This window comes from Populus nigra, chromosome 14, assembly GCF_951802175.1.
Source record: "Populus nigra chromosome 14, ddPopNigr1.1, whole genome shotgun sequence".
In the NCBI taxonomy this organism is placed as follows: Eukaryota; Viridiplantae; Streptophyta; class Magnoliopsida; order Malpighiales; family Salicaceae; genus Populus; species Populus nigra.
Window position 1 is genome coordinate 14,227,712 of NC_084865.1, and position 22,819 is coordinate 14,250,530.

The 22,819-nt window shown below is 33.8% G+C and overlaps 3 protein-coding genes across 4 annotated transcripts; 1 reads left to right on the plus strand and 2 right to left on the minus strand.

Annotated features, from left to right (window-relative positions):
- The first annotated feature begins 5,070 nt into the window (after positions 1-5,070).
- On the plus strand, positions 5,071-8,776 carry LOC133672572 (putative U-box domain-containing protein 50). The gene is made up of 7 exons (XM_062093018.1): positions 5,071-5,152; positions 5,295-5,345; positions 5,664-6,043; positions 6,606-6,746; positions 6,842-7,381; positions 7,506-8,210; positions 8,321-8,776. Exons 1-7 carry the CDS (start codon positions 5,071-5,073, stop codon positions 8,513-8,515), a joined length of 2,094 nt encoding a protein of 697 aa, XP_061949002.1. The 3' UTR covers positions 8,516-8,776.
- Positions 8,697-14,856, minus strand: LOC133672599 (nucleobase-ascorbate transporter 11). 2 transcript variants are annotated; one of them, XM_062093056.1, is made up of 10 exons: positions 13,953-14,854; positions 13,594-13,691; positions 13,319-13,489; positions 12,909-13,009; positions 12,374-12,509; positions 12,158-12,208; positions 10,450-10,737; positions 9,890-10,124; positions 9,297-9,577; positions 8,697-9,178 (listed from the first exon to the last, which is right to left on the minus strand). In XM_062093056.1, exons 1-10 carry the CDS (start codon positions 14,581-14,583, stop codon positions 8,957-8,959), a joined length of 2,214 nt encoding a protein of 737 aa, XP_061949040.1. In that variant the 5' UTR covers positions 14,584-14,854; the 3' UTR covers positions 8,697-8,956. The 2 variants fall into 2 exon arrangements, with proteins under 2 accessions (XP_061949040.1, XP_061949041.1); XM_062093057.1 differs by having other exon boundaries at positions 9,042-9,178; positions 9,272-9,577; positions 13,953-14,856.
- Positions 14,857-18,907: 4,051 nt separating this feature from the next.
- On the minus strand, positions 18,908-22,819 carry LOC133672682 (protein NETWORKED 2D-like). The gene is made up of 2 exons (XM_062093169.1): positions 22,426-22,819; positions 18,908-22,020 (listed from the first exon to the last, which is right to left on the minus strand). Exons 1-2 carry the CDS (start codon positions 22,517-22,519, stop codon positions 19,103-19,105), a joined length of 3,012 nt encoding a protein of 1,003 aa, XP_061949153.1. The 5' UTR covers positions 22,520-22,819; the 3' UTR covers positions 18,908-19,102.

The window sequence follows — 22,819 nt, forward strand, 5'->3', positions numbered from 1 at the left end:
TCTTCGTATTTTCATTTACACCCCTTGTGACAATAATTTGGTATTGTGGTTAAGTGATTGACCATGCTAGTAGATATTCACTTGTAATTTTCTTTTTAGTATTTTTTAGATTTTTAATGTATCGATGTTAAAAAAAATTAAAAAAATATTATTTCAATATATTTTTAAATAAAAAAATATTTTAAAAAATAATTATTTATTTTTTTATATAAAAATATATTAATAATATTATCCGTTTGAAAATACAGTTATACCATAAGTACAATCTCAAAACTAAATAGATATTTAATATGAATTGTTCGTTTTGTATTTTTAATTGTGTTTAGATATGTTTTAAAATGCATTCAAGTTTTAAAAAATAAAAATAAAAACAATATTTTTTAATAATTTTAACATGTTAATATAAAAAAATTATTTTAATATATTTCAAAACAAAAAAAATATTATTAAAAAAACATATTAGACTGTAATACTAAACACACAATTGGACAGCCTATCACTAATTCAACTAGTCAAATGCTCTTCAAAAACCCCACTTCGCTCAATAAAACAATAAAATAATTGTTGTTGTTCAAAATTAGATGAATAATTTTGAAGTTAGGATTTATGATAATTTATTAAAATCTTTTAAATTAATTTAATGTAAAAAATATATCTTTAAAATTATATAAAATATAATGATTTAATCTTGATTAGTATAGAAACTAATTTAAAAACACCTTTATTATAAAAAAAATCCTCAGATCTTACGTTGGAAAAATATTAATAATACCACTTTTGAGCAAGTAGTCGAGAAGAGAGTGAGAGGGGAGAATTTCCGGCTCTGCGGTGTAGAAATTTTGTCTGGAAACAGTGTCGCGGAAGATCCGGACTGGCGGAAGCAATTGTGAGAATTTCCCTCTCTTTGTGTTTTCTTTTCATTTTACCGATTTGACCTTGGGGAGTGGTGTATTTCTTTTCGTTTTTTATTTATTTATTTTGTCTTATTTGCTGATTTTCTTACACTTGTCTTCCATGCACTTTTCATTATTACAAGGCGTTAAAAGAAAGTTGTAAAGTTGGTTTTTAAATTTTATTTTTATTTTATTTTTATTTTTTTTAACATTAACCGATTAAAAGAATAAAAATATAATTTAAAATTAAAAAAATTAAAGACTGGCAAAATGGTGGTGCCACCGTTTGTGTTAAACAGGGGCTTAGTGGGTGGGATGGATTTTAAATGGACATGATATTATCCAAATCCAATTTGGAGATCAAATCCTAATTGAGTGAATTATAATTTAGTCCCTTTATTTTTTATGATTTTTTAAATTAGTACATTTACTTTGGAAGACAATAAATTATAATTTAGTTCCTATTTTTGTGATGATTTTGTAAATTAGCTCCATGACCAAAGTTGACTATTAATTTTTTTTTTAAAAAAAATAAATTACTCTTTTCAGATTTTTTTTTTTTTTGAACGGTGAATTTGATTACGAGTGAAGGGTATTCCATACAATTTGTTTAGTTGACTAAAATGTGAGGCAAAGAAATATGTTTGATATTTTAGACAATGACATTGTTTATTTTTGTGGCTGTGCTGTGTTTTCTTTTAATATATATATATATATATATATATATCATTTTGATATACTAGTGTCGTAAATAAATTTTAAAAAATAAAATATATTATCTTGATGTATTTTTTAATTAAAAAATAATCTCAATTATAATTTTAAACATACTCGAACGATACTAAAATTGTCATCGATTCACAACATCTCTAATTATTGATTTATCAGAAGTTTTGAGTGCAGAAATATAGGCTAGTATTCATATAATTACCTTGAATAAAAGAATAAGAGAGATGTTGACTATACCAGAAATAAATAATTTTATATCATTTAGTGCATATTTGAAAGTGTAGTTGCAGTTATTTTTTAAAATGCATTTTATATTGAAATGCATCAAAATAATGTTATTTTATTTTTTTTAAAATCAATTTGGAGATAATGTATTAAAATAATTCACAACATACAAAAAAATATTATTTTTTAGTAAATATGATAGAATAATAGTTGTTCATTATATAAATCAATAGAAAAAGATAAAATTGGTCATTAATTAATAAAAATTATCATTAACAAGTAAAGATAGCTGAGGTTAACTATAGATGTTAACCATAGATCATGGCCTAGAAGATCAAAACCATATATTAAAAATAATAAATAACAGGATAATTGATTGATATTACAAAATTAGCGAACTTGCTACATGCTTCCGCCAAAAATTAAATTTTTAATTATAGCTTCTCCTTGTTAAAATGAAGAAACAAAATAAATTAGCATGATAATAAAGAAATTAATAATAGATCAACATATCATTGGTAATTAATTTCTTTCATGTCAGCTGAAAATCCACTCGTATTTTAGAATGGTGTTTTGAATATTATAAAAACCATCATCATACACGAAATCTTGTTTGATATTGTGGTTTACTTTTTAAAAATTTATTTTTAATATTAATATGTTAAGATAATTAAAAAATAATTTTAAACAAAAAAAAATCTTAAATTATAGGTAAATAATGTTTTGACCGTAACGTCAAAAGCCTATTAAAACAAAATTTAGATAGATTAACATCGGGCAATCCAAATAGCATTCCCCGCATCTGAAAAATAATTACCACTAAAGACTGTATGACGTCGGCAGAAACATCTACACCTGTCTAGTAAATAGTTGGATTTTGATCATTTATTTATTTATAAATTTAATTTGACAATAAAAATTAATTTGTAGAAAAGAACATATTTATTATTTATTTTTAATTTATTTTTTTAAAATAAAAAATTAGGTCATGAGAATTAGAATTAAAGTTGTTTTAATCTTATGCATGCCTTCGTGCTACCATCGCCGATAGATAAATTATCTTCCCTTAACTTTGTTCTGTAACTTTCACGAGATGGAGTAGAAAATCTAGATAATGTTTGGTGATTGATTAACGGGAGTTGAAATTTGTCCTTGTCAAATTTATTTTTATTATTTTTATATTAATTTTTTATTTAACAATAAATTGAATGATTTTAATGATATATTTTTTTATCCACCTGTATGGTATATCTGATCTTAAAATTTCATAGAGAAAAAATGAACTATTTTAACCATTAAAGTTAACCCCTTATTTTTTTTTTCATTATTATTAGGAAAGATATTTTTAGAAAGGCGAATTATTAAAAACGTTTTTAATATTTGAAAAGGGTTTTTGTTTTTATTAGAAAGGAGAAATATTAAATTCTTTTTGTTTTTTCATTTCAAAAACGTTTTTTAAAAAAATTATTTATTTTTATTTTTTTTACTTTAAATTAATATTTTTTTGGTGTTTTCAAGTTATTTTTATATATTGATATCAAAAATAATTTTTTTAAAATAAAAAAAAATATCTTAATATTTTTATTTAAATAAAAAATATTTTAAAAAATAACTACAACAACTTTTTCAAATAATAATTACTCTTTTAAATTGATATTTTTAAAGAATATATTTTACTCTTAATTTACTAACAATTTCTCTCTCCCTCGATCGCCTTTAGTCTCCCAATACACGTCTAATACTTTTTATTTTTTCATCAGTAATCATTACTGATAATTTAATTATTTTTTTATTACTATTTAACATTCAATTTATTAACGCATCAAACATCTTTGAAACCCAACTTTTATATTCTCAAAATTTATATATATATATATATATATTTGTTATTTTCTATTGCACCTGATAATTAAAACTTAGAATTAAGATTTAAAGGATCCCATCATTAGACAAAATTTTATTCTCTTACTAGATGTTATTAATGTTTTACATGTATTTTAAGATCAAGTTACATATCAATCAAGATTAAGCCCTTGTTTGATATTGAATTTTAAATGGGAGTTTAATAGATTTTAATTTATTTATTTATTTATTTTGGATTGTTTTGATATGATAATATCAAAAATTATTTTTAAAAAATAAAAAAAATATTATTTTGATACATTTCTGAGTTAAAAATATTTTAAAAAATAACCGTTACTATATTTTTAAATACCCTTAAGTCTAATTTTAACTAATTTTAAAGACTCACCCTTTATAATATCTACCTGGGATATTCAAATGAATTTAATAAATTTACTTGGGTGTTTGTCCAAATGAAGAAATTAAGGAAGCAAGCTTTCTTAAACATCACAACAACTCATCGAGGTTTAATGTCTTACCCTTTAATTATTTTCTTTTAATTGCTATTGAAATTTCATCCTCTAATAATTAATATTTAATCTTCAATTTTTAATTTAAAATCAAACACAACAAGCAGATTCTACTCTACCCTTGCATGCCTGTCTCGCGCTCCACAGCATGATTTGAGAATTTTGGTCCAGGTACATTATTATTATTATTATACCATTTGCAAATAAGCATATTATTTTTTAAAACATATATATATATATATATATAAACATAAAATAATTTTTTTAAAAATCACAACAAGCTGACGCTTATTTATGTGATTTAAATTGTATTTAACTTGAAAATATATATATAAAAAATAATGCCTTTTAAAGTTAAACACCGTTTAAAACTCGGTATTGCCACGTGTACAGAGGAGCTCAAAGAAGGATCCAAGGAATGAATCCAATTGAGAAAATTTCAACCATAGTAAAATAAACAAAAGAAGGTGGTGGTCCGAGAAGCCACGTTTTACTAACCTATCCAAGAAAGTCCAAAGAAGACAGTTCTAGCAATACTAAATAAGCATACAGTCCCCTCCTAAAGGTCGTTAATTTTGAAAACTTGTTAGCAAGCTTTTTGAAAATAATCCAACCCACCCTTCTTTGTTTTGATCCCTTTGCTTGCTTTTTTTAGAACAGATTTTGTGTCACTTTCTATGGTGGCGCCGCTGGACTTCAAATCTTTCTGTTAAATGCATGCTCGCTGGATTATTTATGTTCTCAAAAGCCAAGTGATAATTGATGGATAGTCATGTGGAGAAGGTGTGTGTTGCTCTTGGGAATATTGATTTACAACATGGATTCAAGACTTAGGATTGGAAACTTGGGAAATGGAAATCCAATCCAATCTGTCTTTCTTTCTCCATGTGACCTGCAGTACTGATGTTTCCAAGGATTTTGTTTACAACCCGTGTAAGTGGACTCCTCTAATTTTTTGATCATATATATATGTTTTTGGCTTGAGAAACTACCTTGGCTTAATGAATTTTCAGCTGGGAAGCCACCTGCCAGCTCTGTGAGTTATGAGAAACTGGAAGTTCTTAGGAAGTCTGAGTAAGGAAAGATAGACAAGCTGCTCTCCGAGTATACAGCTTTCCGTGGAAAGGTTTGTCTCCAAGTTGTTAGCTTCTTTGATTTTGCAATAATTTTTGTCTCCAGTTCTTCATTTAATTTGATGGTTCTTAGTTAGGATTTCCCACCATGTTTGTAAACGGATAAAGGCTGGCATCTATTGAAAGTTGAAAAATCTGATGAAACCATTCATGAAGTCATAATAGATTTGATCTCCGCACACAGGATAACCAAATTAGTCATGGGACTTGCATTCATGGAGTCGTCTTCATCATGGTATATGCATAACTTTAAAGGGTTTCCAAGTATCTATACAATCCTTCTTTTATCGATTAATTTCCATTCATCGTAGGAGATCGAAGAGTGCAATTAGTGGATCGTTCCACATTCATCAGCATAAACCAAAATTTGGTGTTCCTTAAAGGAGAAAAGGAAGAAGGATTCATGGAGGATGATCAAGGAGTGATGGTTGCAAAAAAGGCCAACTTTAGAAGCTGGTTAGGAAAAATGTTTACCGACAACTCCCATGATTCTCACCAGTTACCTGCCACGTCAAAGGCCCTAGAGAATGAAAATCAGTGGGAAAATTATGCCCAAGAGATTGAAAATTATTTCGAACATTTGCTGTCGTTGAATTTAGATGAAGAAATCTGCAAGGAAGAGAATGATATTTTGCAGGCTGGTTCAACGGAACCAGGTGTGGCAGAAGATGCTGTTTCTACTATGGCTATGGTAAGCAAATATCCAAGATATTTCTGCAGTATGTGGCCATAGTTCTTTGTTTGCAGTAAACAGCTATACGATATCTCACGTTCAACTAGTCCCCTACTACTCGTATTTTCCTTTTTGCTTTTGTTTGCTAGTAAATTGTACAAAATTCTCTAAAATATGTGGTCATCATGCAAGGTCCTAATGAAAAAGGTGATTATAATTAGCATAGCGTAGTAGTTGGAAATCATGTTTAATGTCCAACAAGTCCAAGTAATTGGCTAAATGATACCAACGTAATTTCTTTCTAATCCTTCTTTTGACTTTATATTACACTTTAAGAGGTCTTCTGATAGTGATTGATTAACAAATATAGAGAAGTTTGGATGCCAGTGAACCAAAGCCATTATCAAATGTAATCCCAATCCTGTCCCAGGTTGTGGGCAGAAAATGAATCCTTGAGAAGCTAACTTTTAAGGAATTTTAGTGTCCCCCCCCCCCCCCCCCCCACCCCCACACACACTTTTCATCTAAATTGATATTCCAAGCTCTTCTAACCGATGCCAAGATGTTGCGATGAATTCAGAGTGTTGCAGCAAAAACGGCATCTATGAGAAGGAGAATGGAGGGAACCCAGAAAATGATTCAAATGAAGAGGGAAGAGAGTAAAGTCAATTCAGAAAGATGTGCAAAAGCTGAACGGGCTAAATGTTTGTGCAATAGCCGGGTAATATAAGCTCTCGACTTCCTTAATATATATATATAAGCTATTTCTTGTATGACTTTCTTCTGGGTAGCCATTAATAGGAAATCATTCTATAGGTTGAGGGACTTGAAGCGAAGATTCAAGAAGAGGTCTTGAATCGCTTAGATTTAAGTAAAAGCTTAGATGCCGAGAATGAACAAATTCAAGAAATCAGACGTGATATTCAAGAAAGCAAGAAGAGGCTAAGCTCCCTTGTTGAGCTCCGATCAGAGGTCTATAGCAAACTCCAAACATCAACCATGGCAAGATCACATGTGGAGGTTCAGTTAGAGAAGGCAGTCATTGCAAGAGCACAAATGGTTAGAGAGATCGAGGAGTTACGGAGACAAAGAGATGTTCTTCGGCGTCGAATCGAGTTCTGTAAGGAAAAGGATGCCGTGGGAACGGTGGCAAAGTTGAATGAATTATGTTGTGGTTACAGAGAGTACACTACAAAGGATATCAGATCAGCAACAGACAACTTTTCTGAGAGTCTAAGATTGAAATCCGGCGGGCATTGGACAAATGTATATCGTGGGCGTATCAATCACACGACTGTTGCAATCAAAATGCTCAGTTTCGATAATGGGTTGTCTCAAGAAGCTTTTCTAGCTAAGGTGATGTTATAGATAAGCACAAGAACTTAATTATGCCTCTTTTCATGAGGTTAATACACGACAAAGGCTTGTATTGAATTCCTCTTGTTACCTATATAACCCAAATGTAACTTTCATTATGCAGGTGAAGGCACTTAACAGCATTAGACACCCGCATTTGGTTGCCATTATTGGGTCTTGCTCTGAGCCCAGGTGCATCATTTTTGAATACATGCACAATGGAAGCTTAAGGGACATCTTGTTTTCGTCCTCTCAAAGAAACCATGGAAAAAGAAACCGGGCCTTCAGGTGGAATCATAGGATTCGGGTAGCTCATGAGATATGTTCAGGCCTGAGCTTCCTCCACTTGGCTCGACCCAGACCCTTTGCTCAAGTTCACTTGACCGCATCGAATGTCCTCCTCGATCGCAATCTAGTTGCTAAGATCGGTGGGTTCAGACTAACTCAGAGTCCAGATGCAAATGAAACGCTGCCCAATATTCAGGCTTTTGGAGTTTTATTGTTCCAACTTTTGACAGGGAGAAATCGGACCGGGCTGGTCGAGGAGGCGATGGCAATGGACAAGACAGCCCTGCTTACGGTTTTAGATGAGAGGGCCGGAAAGTGGCCATTGGACTTGGCTTATGAACTTGTTGGTATAGCAACGAGGTGTTTGGAGTGCAAAGTAGATTTCAGTCTAGCAAAAACGAGGGAAGAGCTTGAAAAGATTACTAGAAAAGCTGATGATCTAGTTGCCAAAAGTGGATGTGAGGTCGTAGTTAATGGAAGTATTGATGATAGAGAAGACTCAAGCGAAGCACCAAGCATTTTCCTCTGCCCTATATTACAGGTTAGCTTCATCTCACCTTTGTGAAAAATGGCATACAAAGCTATCTCATTTTTTCTAGGTTCCACTTAACGTCCTGTAGCAACTAACATATTTGACGATAATGAGTGCAGGAGGTAATGAAAAATCCGCATGTTGCAGCGGATGGATTTTCGTATGAGTTGGAAGCCATCGAGGAATGGCTAAACACAGAGCGGGATACTTCACCGATGACAAATTTAAGGCTTAAGCACAAATTCCTTACTCCGAATCACACCCTTCGTTCCCTAATTCAAGAATGGAATAGAAGGAAATCCACTGCTTCCTGACATGATGCACTGTATTCATTACTATGTAATTACTCATGCTATCTGCTGATTGCACGCTTGAATAAAGCTCAACTGGAGCTTGATCGGAAAGTTCGTGACTGAGAAGATGGCGAAAGCTTAGCAAGCCACTCACTGAGAGCTAATAATGCAGCAAACGCCACATGCAAAAGCCCGAAGAAACTTTCTACCAAATAGACATATATTGTAATCTGAACACCAAGTTTCTTCCAATTACAATAGTATTACTAATTCTGTAGTGCATTCACTCTCTCAATTTTGTTCTTTAAAGATCATACACTACTATGCTTTAATTGGTGTGAACATAACCACCCACCAATCCCCCAACTAACGGGAATGCAATTCAACCTAGGAACTTCACAATTACTTCCACATAACCTGTACTATATCATGCACCAAGCACATTATGCAACCAAGCTAATATCATGCATGCAAACACCTTGCACAACAGAAAAATCTGGAAACTTTACTTGGCAGGGAATAATCTGCATGCAAAGATGTGTCAGTTGCCATGTCTTCAGCACGAGACCATATGTACACTCCTCTTTCTTGCCGGCTACCTGGGACGGTGTTGTCAAGCACAAATGCGACCAAGAGTGTCACAACCATGTTCAAGGACATGAGAGCGTTCATCGCAAAATCAAACTGAAATACAGAAAATGGAAGATCAACTCTTCAGCATTGGAAATAAAAAGATGAGTAGAAATGCATGAACCAACGACAGATAAATGCTCTTACATATAGAAATGGCAAAGAGACATACTTGTTTACTGCTGGTTTGGACTGGTCCATTTGATGCTGCCGCATATGGAACAAAATAACTTGGCAGTATCAAGCTGGATTCAGGTTGATACTGCTGGAAGTACGCAGGAATTGTTAATCCAAGGAACAGTGAAACACCTACTATTGTGATGTTCCTAAAACTTGCTGTTTGGCTGTACTGCAAAGTTGAGAGACCTAGTGATACAATAAGGCCCCACATGAAGCAAAGTATTGAAGCAGCCAAGGCCTGGGGTATTGATGCAAGTATGGCACCCACTTTTCCTATTAATCAGAAGTAAACATGTCAGCAAGACAACACCCACATTATGACACTAATGAACTCATGGATTTCCTGTACAATCTTTTTTTTATTGTAAATTATATTGGAAGCCCCTTCTGAAAAAGCTTTCTACTTCAAAGCCTAATTCCATATGTCCAGTGTACATCCTACTTAAACAAGTAGGTGCCAGAACTGCTTATAGATTTCCAGACCTTGCTTATGGTTGCACTTTCGAGCATGCATCAACTAATTAACAAAAGAGCATGCATTAATCACTCTCAAACATGAAGTTTTGTCTTCACAAGGATGTTTACCTATAAATGAGAACAGGATCAAGAAAGCTGCTCCAACCTCCACAACCCTTCGACTGGCCACCCTTGTTATATTGACAGTATGAACATTTTCTGTTAATGTTGTTGAACCGGTGCCACTACCCCAAATTCCAGCCAATACACTGCAGAAGCCCTCCAACGCAATTCCTCTGCTGACAATTCGTGGAGTTGGAGGCTTTGAATTAACAAGCAAAGATGTGGAGTGATAAGTTCCAACCTGGTAAACCAGTGTCACAGTCACAGTGCTTTGGTCAGTTCTCTTTTAATTAAGTCAAAATATCCTTAAAACCAAAAAATCAATTTCCCTCTATATTAGCCTTTTAACCTTTCCATGGTAGCTGCAGTCACATGCCTTTCATTATTTATTTCATTCCATTAAGATGGAAAGACAGAAGCACTCTGCTATACTATGATCTAGTGTTCTGTGTCTGATTACTTACTGGTAAACCCAAAAATTTGTAGAATATGAAGCTTGCTGTACAAGAATTCAGATCTTTACAATTATAAAAAACGCTAATATTTGTGCATTTGTATTTACTAACCGAATCCACGGATGCAACTAGTGATACTATTATCATGATCAGGGAAGTCCTAAAATGGAAGATGGGCACACCCCACTGCAATGGGTACGGTATTCTGACCCAAGCAGCAGTTCTCCATGCATTGGAAGCATCAGTCCTGCAGTGCTGCATTGTATATGCATGCTTTCTACACGCATCCACTAAGATGTTAGAACTAGGTATATCAGGGCTACAACCTTTGTAGTTGTATGCTCCACCAGCTGTCAAGAAGAATGCATATGTCCATATCATAAGGACGCTCAAGGGGACCTGCACTGAAAAATAAATGTAAGCAATTTTAATCAAGTAATAGAAGTAAACAGATTTACCATGGCCGTACCCATGGGTTTAGCTTTAGTGAAAAAGGGGGCTTCGTTTCAAATCTTATCATTGATTTAGGCCCCAAGACCAATATTGTTCTTGTAATTTCCATCCATCCCGTGCATTAACTTACTAAAAGAGGGAATTGTTACATAAATTGCTTCATAACTTGGTAGCACAATATTTGCATAGTTTTAAAACCCAACCCGAGGCCTAGGTAACGGGTTTTGACCTGGACATCCAAGATCAATTTTTTTAAAAACAAAACGATGCTGTTTTTGTTAAAAATAAATAAATAGTCAAGGGATTGCAACCGGGTTTTTGACTGGGTCTTACCAGGTCACCGGGTCAACCCGGGTTTTTGACTAGGTCACCCGGGTTTTTGCCTTCCTCTATTTTTTCAAACCCGGCCCGGTTCCAGCCTGCCCGGCCAGCTTTAAAACTATGAATATTTGTACAAATATTGCCAACATAGCAATTGTCTAAGGAAATACTCTTAAAACATCAAAATTTAATTGGAGTGAGAGACCAAAATGCCATGTAAGCAAGAAAACCCCAAATTGTTAGTAATGTGTGTTCCATCAACTTGAAATTTGTAAAAAGATGTTGGCAAAAGAATTGATATTTTTACAATTTAGATGAATTACCTTTTTTCTCTCACAAAAAAGATATACAAAAATTTTTAGCCATTGATTTGATTTGGACGCAATAGATATGGTAAGAATCTCAATGTTATCTATTCAACTCTAACTCTTTCTCTTAAATATACAGCCATATTTAGGAGTTAGCTGGATAGGGAGTCTTGTAACCACGAGAGACTGAATTGGCCTATACTACAAAGATAAGCTACTCTAGTCTCCTTTTGTAATGGGACTTTTTAAGCTCAAATGCTCCAGAGGGAGGGTTTGAAGTTTGAACCCGTAACCTCTTTGCAAGTACAACGAGCTCACTATCACTAGGCCAAAGGCATATAGATAAATTTTTGTCAGCGTTCAGGATATCCTTTCTTTTAACTTGAATTTAAATGAATTGATTTTCTCCCACTCATTATCTCTATTTTAAAGTATGAAAACGATAGAGTTGGAAAAATAACATTCTAATTCATCACATAATTGAGAAAGGTAATGAACATTATATATATTGTGCAAAAACTATAAGATCTTCTTGTTTGATTTTTTTCCATGTGATAAGATGGTAGAAATAAGCACTGAGTTACCAAATTGTACGGTAAGGATCTAAGCTACAGCTGAGAAGAGTAAAAGGGCATCAATTTTCTTTAGGGAGAAAAAGGAAAATCATTGTAAAAAATAGAGGTAAAATTTCCTATTATTCTAAGAAAAAAGGCAATACAGAGAGTTAAAAAACTTACCGCATATATTTGGAATATGCGATGACCAAAGATAGATATTCCTCGGAGGTACTGAAAGAAAGTTATGAGACATACAAACGATTAAGTAAATATGATAACAAAAGATCACAGGAATTAGAGCAATGTTTTTAAAAACTAGAAATAGAATGAATGAATGCACACGAATGCCTGTTATACAAAGGACTGACTGCTTAATCTGCAAGGGATACCACTCACTAGGGTAAATATAAGAACCAGTAGTATCAAAGGAATGCTGATTTCTACACAGCTTCCAGCTTGTGGAAAACCATAGCTAAAAAATGCCAAACCTACTGCAGCAACAGTTGGTGCAACGACAACTGGATTAATCAATCTGCAACACAATATTTGACAAGTAAGATGGCATTAGCAGCAGATTATTAAAATTCAACTTATTGTGGACAAACCCTACAATTTTAGCTTTGGCAATGCTTCACTATAAATATTGAAAAAATTAACAATAAATCAAATATAGCAGACTGTTAATGATGAATATGTAGATCTTCTTTCTTGTCAAAGTTGTCCATTTAGGATAAAAGAACAAAATCAAGTAGTAAACTTTCCCAATTCTGCGCTAAAACTGAGCAAAACCCACTCTATACAAAAAAAAAAAAAAAAAAAAAAACCAGCAAAGCATAGGTGTGATGCATCAAACACATGCATTCATAATAGGATAATGGTCATATTCTTTGAACAAGGACTAGAAAGACATGGCAAGAAACTGGTCATTTACCTTAGAAGAAGAGACATGAAACCAGTGAATCCCAAGATGGTTTGGAATAGAGAACCAACAATTATAGCCCCTTGCAGTTCCCTCATAATGTGTCTAAATTTCTGCAGTTTAGCAAAAAAATGTATCAAAACAGTACTTACAGCTATTCAATAAAAGTAAAACACAATAACAAACCAGTCATGGATTGCAAATATCCCCAATCCTTTAAATATGAAAAGATACAGAAAGAATTATCCATACTTCCGTCACATATCTCATTCAATCAGAAGTTCATAGATTATGGGGAGGTTTCAATTCACAAAAGTTTGTGGAAAAAATATCCTATTCTGAGAACGCAAAACGTTTACCAGGATTTTGGAATTTCAAAATTCATGACAAAGCTAGACAAGCCTTCCTCGTTATAAACTTACATGTTCCGTTAGATTCCGATATTCCCGAGCATTAATTATAACTAATGCTGGTGCTAAATATACAAATGAACTCCCTTGAACTAATGGAAGTCGGGTGCCAAAGTAGGAGTGCAGTATAGTTGTAATGCCAGAGATCAGCAACATAGTAGAAATCACTTCGGCGGTATCCCTCTGTCATCAATTACGTAAAAGAAGATATGTCAACAATAAAGCTATGCCAACTCCTGTCCTGTATTGTAGAAAACAGCATGGTATCCATGAGAAACAATGCTTACATCTGTTCCACCCATGGCTGGTACGATGATTAAGGGGATGAAAATCAGGGAGCCTGCCATTGATAAATAATGCTGCAGGCCATAATACATAAGCAGGGCTGCAGTTAAGAGAAAAAAAAAGGTAACGGTTAGAGAGAAGAAATGATTTCCAGAAAGATAACGCGAATGAAAGACACTGGCTTTGACTACAGGGTTCAAGATTCATATAATCCTGGGAATTTACACTGTTTACTAGTATTTTTGCTATCTATCTTCAGCACTAAAACATTACTGATTAAACAAACAATATCATTTCATCATACGGAAAATAATAAAATCAAGAGTGAAGAGTAAAAGAGAAAGATAAAATTAGTAAATACCAAAACCCGGATTGTCTCTTAATCCATATCTCATTCCACTTTGTCTATTATTCCAACCTTCATTGGCAATCAGTTCCTCCCCAAATGGATAAACTTCAATGCCAACATGATCAAAATCATTTACTTCTCCTTTCTTTGGCTCATTTCCAGTTCCATTTAGCCCAACTTCATCTTTATTAGGAATAGCTCCCAAAACATCATTCCCAACTATCCTTTTCTTACTCTCATCTCTTAACCCCAAACCCCTGTCGTCATTTCCAGGCCTAGATTCCGGTTCAATTTCGATGCGACTGTTGAGCTGCCTGGTCCGTCCCAGAATCGGGTCGATCTCGATTTTGGGAGAGGACCCACCATTTCTATGATGGTTGTTGTTATCAACAGCTCTATTATACAAGTCAGAGGCAGGAGTTGGCGTGGCCGTGTCATTGCTTGTGGTGGTTTCAGAAGAGAAAGTAGAGACGAAACCAGTTCTCTTAGCCCAAGATCTCAGCTCCCTGGGATTGTGATCAGTTCTGGGCACAAATGGATCAATCTTGTTGTTAGCATTAGCTCTTTTTACTTCTCTTTGTGACTGCGGGTCGGGCCCGGCGGGACTGGGTCGTGAGTCAGAGCTCGACGAGCCTATTGCCATTGAACTTCAATTTTAGGATTAGTTGGATAGAATGACAAAGTGGCAGTAAGCAAAGAAAGCAGCAAACTTTGAAGTAAAAGCAAAGCAAAGCAAAGCAGACAGAACAGAACGGAACAGAGAGAGAGAGAGAGAGAGAGATGGTTATTGAGGTTAATGTCGGCTGGACTGGTGGCGTTAGTTACAGTTAACGTTAATGTTACTTCATGATTAATTTATGGAGAGAAAAGAGTGAGTTGACAGAGGACTGTCAGTCTAAACTCCGAAGTAGAGTGAGCGAGCTGTTCCATTCTTATTACAAGACGGATTGGGAGATTGATCCAAATCTAAATTCAGGTAACGCCGTCGGGTCAATTGACTCGAATAAGAAAAAAAAACAGATTAAAAATCATAATTTTTTTTTGGTCTGCCCTTAACCAACCGAGGTTAGTTTTTTAAATAATTTAAAGAACATATATTTACAACAGATTAATTTTTGATATAAATATAATTTTCTTTTTTATATATCTATTTTTCAATATGATATAAATATATAATAGTTATAGATTAAGATTATGTTTGAGAGTACGGTAGATATTATTTTTTAAAATATTTTTTTATATATACATGCTTTAAAATAATAATTTTTATATTTTTAAAAATTTATTTTTGATTTAGGACATCAAAGCAATTTAGAAATAATAAAAAAATTAATTTAAAAAAAAATTAAAATTTTTAAAAATATATACTTAGACACAAAAACAAACACAATCTAAACATTATAAAATCCTCCTATTGACCTCTGTTAGTCAAGTAACTGGGATTAAAATTTTAAATTATTGTAAAAATATATATTTACAAAGTATTAATAATTTTATTGAGTTAAAAGAGCAAAACAAATCTATTTAACCATCGAATTAATTATTAAAAAAAAATCTCCGTTTGGATTTGTGAGATGACAGAAGGCTGATTCAATGGATTGACGGCACGCGGAAGAGGGTGGGGTCGCTTTGACGTTTATGGTCAGGGACAGGAAGGCCTCTCGACTGGGAAAAAAAATATTATTATAAATTTATTCTTCTTTATAACTTTATTATTAAGTAAATATATCAAACTAATCTCTCTTTTTTTTCTCTAACTTTTAGTGAATGGTGACAAGGATTTCTTCCGGTTGAAGATTCCATGAGCGGTCATGGTGGCTGGGGAAAATGTTGCCGGTCATGTCATCTAAAGTGAGCTTGGATTTTTTTCAAGAGATAATTTTCATTGGTACAGTAAATTAAAATAAATAAAAAATCTCCAATACTTCAATCTGTTTTCTATATAAGATTTGAAAAATTACGATTGTCTCATGATAATTTTTTTTTATCAAATTATACAAAATAATATATTTATCATTTTATATAATAAATATAAATCTACATAATTTTTTAGAATCCTTAATTCTCTTTCAAACACGATTCTTTTTAATATTTTTTTATTAACATGCATAGTAATTATTGTTAAAGATATGTTAAAGTAATTTTTTCTATATTAATATATTAAAATCATTAATTTAATTTGTTTTCAAGCTAAATATATTTTTACAACGCACCCAAAAAAAGCACGGGAAAAAATGTATATTGATATTCTGATGTATGATATTTTTAAAAAATATTTTTCACTTGAAAATATTTTTTTTTTGTTTTTTATATTAGCATGGAAAACCATTAAAAAATATTAAAAAACATTGATTTATTTTTTTAAAAAATTAAACATATTTTTAAAACGCAATCTTTATGTATCTAAACGAAAAAAAAAGAGTGCCATATAGTGTGAATTTGGGATTTTGATGAGCATTGCGGGCGTGATGATATAAGGATGGAAAACTTGAAGTTAGTTTGTCCTATGTGATTAGCTACATTGATTAGTATCTAAGAAAACTTTCTAACTCTCCGATTAGCATTATTATGTCCCTTTCATTTCAACTTTTCGTGCACTATCTATCACATATTCGTTGAAAGCAATTAAGTTTAATTTATTTTAATAATTTGTTTACTTTCTCATAACAAAAAGTTGAAATAACCAATAGAAATCTCCTCTTTGTTTTTGTATTTTAAAATTAATTTTTAAAAATTAATTTTTTTTTGTTTCAAATTAATTTTTTTTGTTTTTAGATCATTTTAATACACTAATATCAAAAATAATTTTTAAAAAATAAAAAATATATTATTTTAATTTTTTTTTAAATAAAAATCATTTTAAAAAATAACTACAACTATACTTTCAAACACAGTTACTTAACATAATTGGTTTAAACGTAATCAAAGTCATGTGAAATATTATGAATGCATCAATGTCTTATCATTATGACAAGTTGATTGATAGTAAATCAAATAAAACTATTAATATCCTCAATTTATGTGTTATACAATCTAATTAAGTAATTATTAGGAATAGAATTTTAAGTTAATTTTTAATAAAAAAAAATATAATATCATTATGAATACATTTTATGATATTATAAGATTTTAGAAAGATGATAAACGTGTTTAATAAAACTGACTAGAAAATATAAGAAATAGTCTTGTTAACATTGATTAAAAACTCGAAAAACTGCAAATCTTGTATTCTCCAAGTTTAATTGAATCATAGCATGCATATACACTTTGTCCTTGACTACTTCCAGCTTCTTTCATGCCAAAAAAAAACAGAAATTTATTTAGTTTAAAAGACATAAATATAAAGTAAATTTATATTTAAACTAGTTTTAAAGAGACTTTTTATATTTTTAAAGTAAAAAAAAAATCATGGAAACATGTCTTTTCTATCTTGAACAGTAGCTTGAAGATCATGAAGGCTATGCATCTTTTTGAATGCGAACCATCTTTTGTAAAAACTCTGCTTGATTCGGTTTTCTTGGCACGGAGTTACGAGCACGATAGATTCGGTGGAAAGAAAGATTACCCAATCAAGGTTCAGCATTTGTTTTTTTTTCCCGTGGCAGGAGCTGAGGCATCACAAAGGCCTCTATATGGCCCAGGGAAGGGGAGCTAAGGCAGTAACAGAGGTTTCTTTTGGTGCACTGCAACAGCCACGATCCTAGCCCATCCATGAGTGCTGCCATTAACGCTTTCTCATGCATAAAGTTGTCTATACATATTTGTCGAACAGGGGTAGCGGAAGAGTGGTACGTTTGTGGAAAAGCAAACTGTATACGAATTGCCACTCGGTGATTATGGCAAAGATATTGAAATTAGTTGAATTGAAAACAAATGTTGTTACATGCCCATGTTTGTCTTGATTATGCTGCGCAGAGTGCAGTTCTGAAAGACAATGTCTCAGCAGGTGCGTTGTTGGCCAATGATTTCCATAGTTGATTCTATTTCAATTGTTTATCGATGAAAGAAGTGTCCTCTGCCCATGATTCATATTATAATAGAAGGGTTATAACAATTAATTCATGTGATCATCAGTGACGCATCCTGTTTTAGGAGATCAGCAAACCGAATTTGATTTATATGAGCCCGGGGTGCAGCGATCAGTGAGCCTCCGAATATTTACATTCAGTATCAGATAGTTGCAGGCCATGATGACCTTTAACTTTTCGACGCAGCAGAGAATAAAGAATAACGGGGTTTGTTATAAATCATAAAAAAAAAAAAAAAAAAAAATAGCTTGGACAATACTTTATGGGTTTGATTTGGAGGCATTCCAAGCCTTGGGAACTTCTTGGTCAAATTTGAATTTGAATGTGATCTTAATAATCGGATAAAAAATTATGAGCTTTTTTGTCCGGCTGATATTTTGCACAACATCGGTTCATAATTAACTATGCTAAGGCAATTCACATAGTAGAGATCCACAACAAAGTGATCATAGCTACCCGTATCACTTTCTTATGCTTATGTAGTTTATAAATTTTGCAATTTTTGGAATGAATTTACCAAGGATTTCAGCAAGGCAGTTAATTTCCTCTGGAAGGACCGTGAAGCAGGACAGCGTCAATACACTACCCATCACCTGCATCTTCTTTCCACCTCAAAATTGTTCAAAGGGATGTCCCTCATTCCAACTGCTTGAGAATTCGTGTCATTTACTGCCAAACTATGTGTTGTTTTTGTTTTTCTGGGGTTGAAAGAATAAAAAATCTGTGTTCTTTCTGGACCATGAATGACACAAGATGCACAGAATGGTATAGATATGCAATAGATGGATGATACAGGAGTCAGCATAATAGGGAAAAGATAGTTTGATAGAAACGCAAGAAAATTTCTTGTCTAGTTGTTTGATTTTACAATGTTAAAATGGAAACATGGCATCATAGGGACAAGATCAAATGAATTCAAATCATACTGCTCGAAACAGCTTAAAAATTCTTCTTGTTTTGATTGATTAATGGTAAGCATCCATGGCACAGAGATAACATACCCTGATAAAGATAAAACAGGAAAGGAAGCTTTGGCTTCTGAAAGAATACAATAATACATGGAAAAAAATGGATAAGAAAGAACTGAACTCATCCGAAAATATAAAAGCAGACAGAAATTCAAATAGAACTAATCTATGCATTAGGTCCTGATCTAAAATGTCTCCTATACAGTGCAGGGTGCATGCAAGAGAAGATGGAAGTCCTATGCTTTTTGGGTTTGGTGCCAAAGATGAATGACCGCAAAGGAACTCGAGATCGACTTACTGAGTGTGACAGCTGGATATTTTGACGGTTCTTTGATCCGGAAAGCTTGAATTCCTCGTTCAATTTTGCCAATGTTCTTTCAACTTCAAGCTGGAGTGTCGTTATGTGATCTAAGCCTGCCTGCAATTCATCTGCAACCTTGTTATTCTCTTGTTTCATGTTCAAAATCTCACCTTGGAACTTTGCAGCTTGATAGCTTGTAAACCTGAACTCATCATCTTCAGCACTCTCCTTCAAAGCAGACGTTATTTCATCTTGAATGTCACACAAGGATGTAAATCTGCCCTTCACTTCATCTTTCAGCTGCATGCTTTTCTCTAGCCAGACCGTCAGTTCAGTGTGTATCTCTCTGAGGTACTTGTATAGCGGCTTCGCATCCGATTTCAGAGAATATTCTGCATTACTACTTCCGTCTTCCATCCTTTTCTTTTCCTCTAATTTGAGCAGCTCAGACTGTAAATCTTGGACTTGAGTTTCAAATTTCTGTATTTGTTGGAATGTAGTACTGAACCTTAACCAGAAATCCAAGTTCTCCTCTAGAACTTCATCAATGCTCATCCGGAATCGTTTTTCGATTTCGGAAATAGTTTCTGGTTGGTCCATTAGAATCACCCTGAAGTCTTCTGTTACTTCTTTCTCTGTCGTTGGGCATTCTGTCACCATCGATTTTATTAATTCACTATCTTCACCCAAACCTGTTTGAAGAAGGATCAGCTTCTGACGTAAAAATTGAATCTGTTCATCCTTCTTTGCATTAGCACTCTTCAGTTCTCTTACCTGCACCGTTGCATCAAAGAGGCTATCCCCATTCTTTTTTTCTGCTTCACTAAGCTTCTTCTTTACTTCCTTATAATTCCGAAGGATTGAAGTATATTCTGTAAGTAGAGCTCTTTCTCTATTCTCCATACCATTCATGAACAACTGCTTCCAGTCCGGCTCGTCAACTAGCGTTGTTTCCTGTTCCTGTATTTCAACATTGAGATCATCCATCAAAGAAGGTGAATCTTTCTTAAAAACTTTTTCTTCAATTTCCAGGCCAGGAAGTTCCTCCATGGAATTGTTGAGGTCTGTAGTTTTCTGGGGTTGACTTGAATTTTGCCCATGTTCTTTTATCTCTTCCTTTTCTCCTTGATTCTCTGTGAAGTTCATAGAACCATCAGCATCATTCATTTTTTCTTCTTGTTCCTTGAAATCTGCTAACCAACTGACTTCTGCAGGAGTTTCCTTCCCTTTCTGTGAAGAATATGAAACCTTGAGCTCATGGTGTGGCTTCTGATTTTGTTGTTCCCCAAGACCATCATCAGGATTCAGTGCACCTTCTGATCCCTTGAAGTCTTCGTGGGACTGGCCTGAAACCTTGAGATGCTCTTTTGTCTTCACATTCTGCGGTTTCTCAATGCTATCATCGGGATTGAGTGCAGCTTCTTGAGATTCAACTTCTACCAGAGATCTGTCCCCTGTTTCTGGTTTGACATCGAATTCATCATCTGATTTTACACAAAGTAATTTCGCAGAGAGGTGATCGATACTAGAATGTGCTTCAGTAAAATGTGCATGGAGGCTGTTATTCTGATCCTCGACACTCTGGTTTAGATTCTGGATTCCGTGCAACTTCTCCTCCATTTCCCTCAGCTGTTCCCTCATATCATTTTTGCCATTGATTAATGTTGCCTTGTCTTCTTCTAAAGTTTGAATTTCTGCTTGTAGCTCATCTGTCTCCGTCCTTAACCTCTGTATAAGAGCTGTCTGTGATGAAACTGAAGCTTCTAAGTTAATGATCTTGCTTACAAGTTCATCGATCTTCTCAACAAGTTCTGCTGCAGTGACACTTGCATTAGACCCAACATCGAGGTTTTCCTTAATCTTCTCACGCAACAACTCTATATCCTGTTTCTCTTCTGTTGTACCGCTCACTTGTTGGTGTATGCTTTCCAATCCTTCCACTGCTTTTATAGGTTCATCTTTGGCTCGAGGATTTTCTGGATTGATCTCACCGTGCAAAAACTCATCCTTGAGAGACTTCAACTTCTCCCGGGCATTGGTAATTCTCTTGCGCTCTTCTACTGCTTCTTCTGCAGATCTCTCTTGTTTCTCCTGCAATTGAGCCAATGTCTCTTGGCATGATTTCAGGGCTGCCGACGCCATCAGCGTCCGAGCTTCCTCGTCTTCAATGACAATGCCTGCACCAAATTCATCTTGCAAATTACAAACCTTCTCTTGCATTTCCTTGATTTGCAGTTCAATTTCCCAATACTTCGCAAGTCCGCCCTCATAAGAACTCTTCGCAAACTCTTTCTCAGTTTGTAGAGCCAGGATTTGTCTCTGAATCTTGTCAATCTCCAGGAGGCCTTCTGATTTGCTCAAACCAGACTTAGAAACTGTAGCATTACTTGCTCCTTTCATTGACTTCTTTGATTGCAACTTCTTCGAAGCAGATGTGAAGAGACCCTTTACATCTTTCGGAATCTTCGGAACCTTTGGAATATTTGCTCTCGAGACTTCTGGGAGCTTATTTTCAAATTTAGATGATGGGGCTTCATCTTCGTCTTCTTCCATTGCAAACTGGACTTTTTCTGGGAAAACATAAGCAATGGTATTGTTGGCATTTTGTAGCTCTGTTGATATGTGGTTATACCGTTCAGCTAATGCCCTATAAGCCCGGTAAGAGTCTTCGACGAAGTGTATCAGCTCTGGTCTCTTTTTGTAGTACATTTCTGCCCTCTTGGCAAAAGAGTCTCCATCTTCTTCAATGAGTTTGATTACGCTTTGAACCTTATCTTCCATGTCTGCAGTTGATAATTTGTATTGATAAGGCATGTTATACACATTGAATTTATGCATGTTAAAATCAGTTGATTCATGGATGAAGGTTTAATGCTGCATTTGGATTTGGCCTTTGCCTTCATCATTAGAAAAAAAAAACTAAATTTCCTCAATCAGAATGAGCTCTGCAGAAATCAGATGGAAGAAATCATAAACATAATGAATTCTGATGATAAAAAGATGGATTGATTCATATTTAATTCCCCTTTCCGTTGTAAATTCCCCCAGCAACGTTTTGTCAAATCCCATATACCAAAAACAAAAATGACTGTGACTGCTAAAGAATAAGATTTACAGAAATGTTCATCGATTCAAGTAAGAAAATGACTACGCAAATGCAACTAAACACTAACAATAATGATAATTACCATGAAGGTTCTGCTCGAGCCATTTGGATTGCTTTGTTCGAATGTGGCTTGCCCACCACCATGAGTAAGCATTGCTTGCAGCTCTCTGCAACATATTATTATTGTTTCGTTCTTGTCTCTTCGTTTCTCCAAATCAAGAATATGTATTATATCATGCAACTCCTTTTCCCCTGTCTCGTTCTTTAACAATTTATCGACCAAACTACATACAATGTAGCAAGTAATTACAAGACATGGAACCCAATACTTCGTACCTGGGTACCCTTTTATTTAGGAAAGACACAGAAAGAGGGTGGTTGAGGTTTCAAGGAAGGAACGTGCAGCAAAGTGCTAGCACACACAGCAATGATGTGTATGTACGTGGTGTTATTGTTCTTTCTTTAAAAAAAAGGAA

Coding starts and splice junctions, on each gene's coding strand:
- LOC133672599 (XM_062093056.1), bottom strand. CDS start 14,583: ATGGCAATAGGCTCGTCGAGCTCTGACTCACGACCCAGTCCCGCCGGG. Junction 13,692..13,952: donor AAGAGACAATCCGGGTTTTG/GTATTTACTAAT, acceptor TCTTAACTGCAG/CCCTGCTTATGTATTATGGC. Junction 9,578..9,889: donor GATCCTGTTCTCATTTATAG/GTAAACATCCTT, acceptor TCTGATTAATAG/GAAAAGTGGGTGCCATACTT.
- LOC133672572 (XM_062093018.1), top strand. CDS start 5,071: ATGGAAATCCAATCCAATCTGTCTTTCTTTCTCCATGTGACCTGCAGT. Junction 5,153..5,294: donor GGATTTTGTTTACAACCCGT/GTAAGTGGACTC, acceptor AGGAAGTCTGAG/TAAGGAAAGATAGACAAGCT. Junction 5,346..5,663: donor ATACAGCTTTCCGTGGAAAG/GTTTGTCTCCAA, acceptor CATTCATCGTAG/GAGATCGAAGAGTGCAATTA.
- LOC133672682 (XM_062093169.1), bottom strand. CDS start 22,519: ATGTTGCAGAGAGCTGCAAGCAATGCTTACTCATGGTGGTGGGCAAGC. Junction 22,021..22,425: donor GCTCGAGCAGAACCTTCATG/GTAATTATCATT, acceptor TATCAACTGCAG/ACATGGAAGATAAGGTTCAA.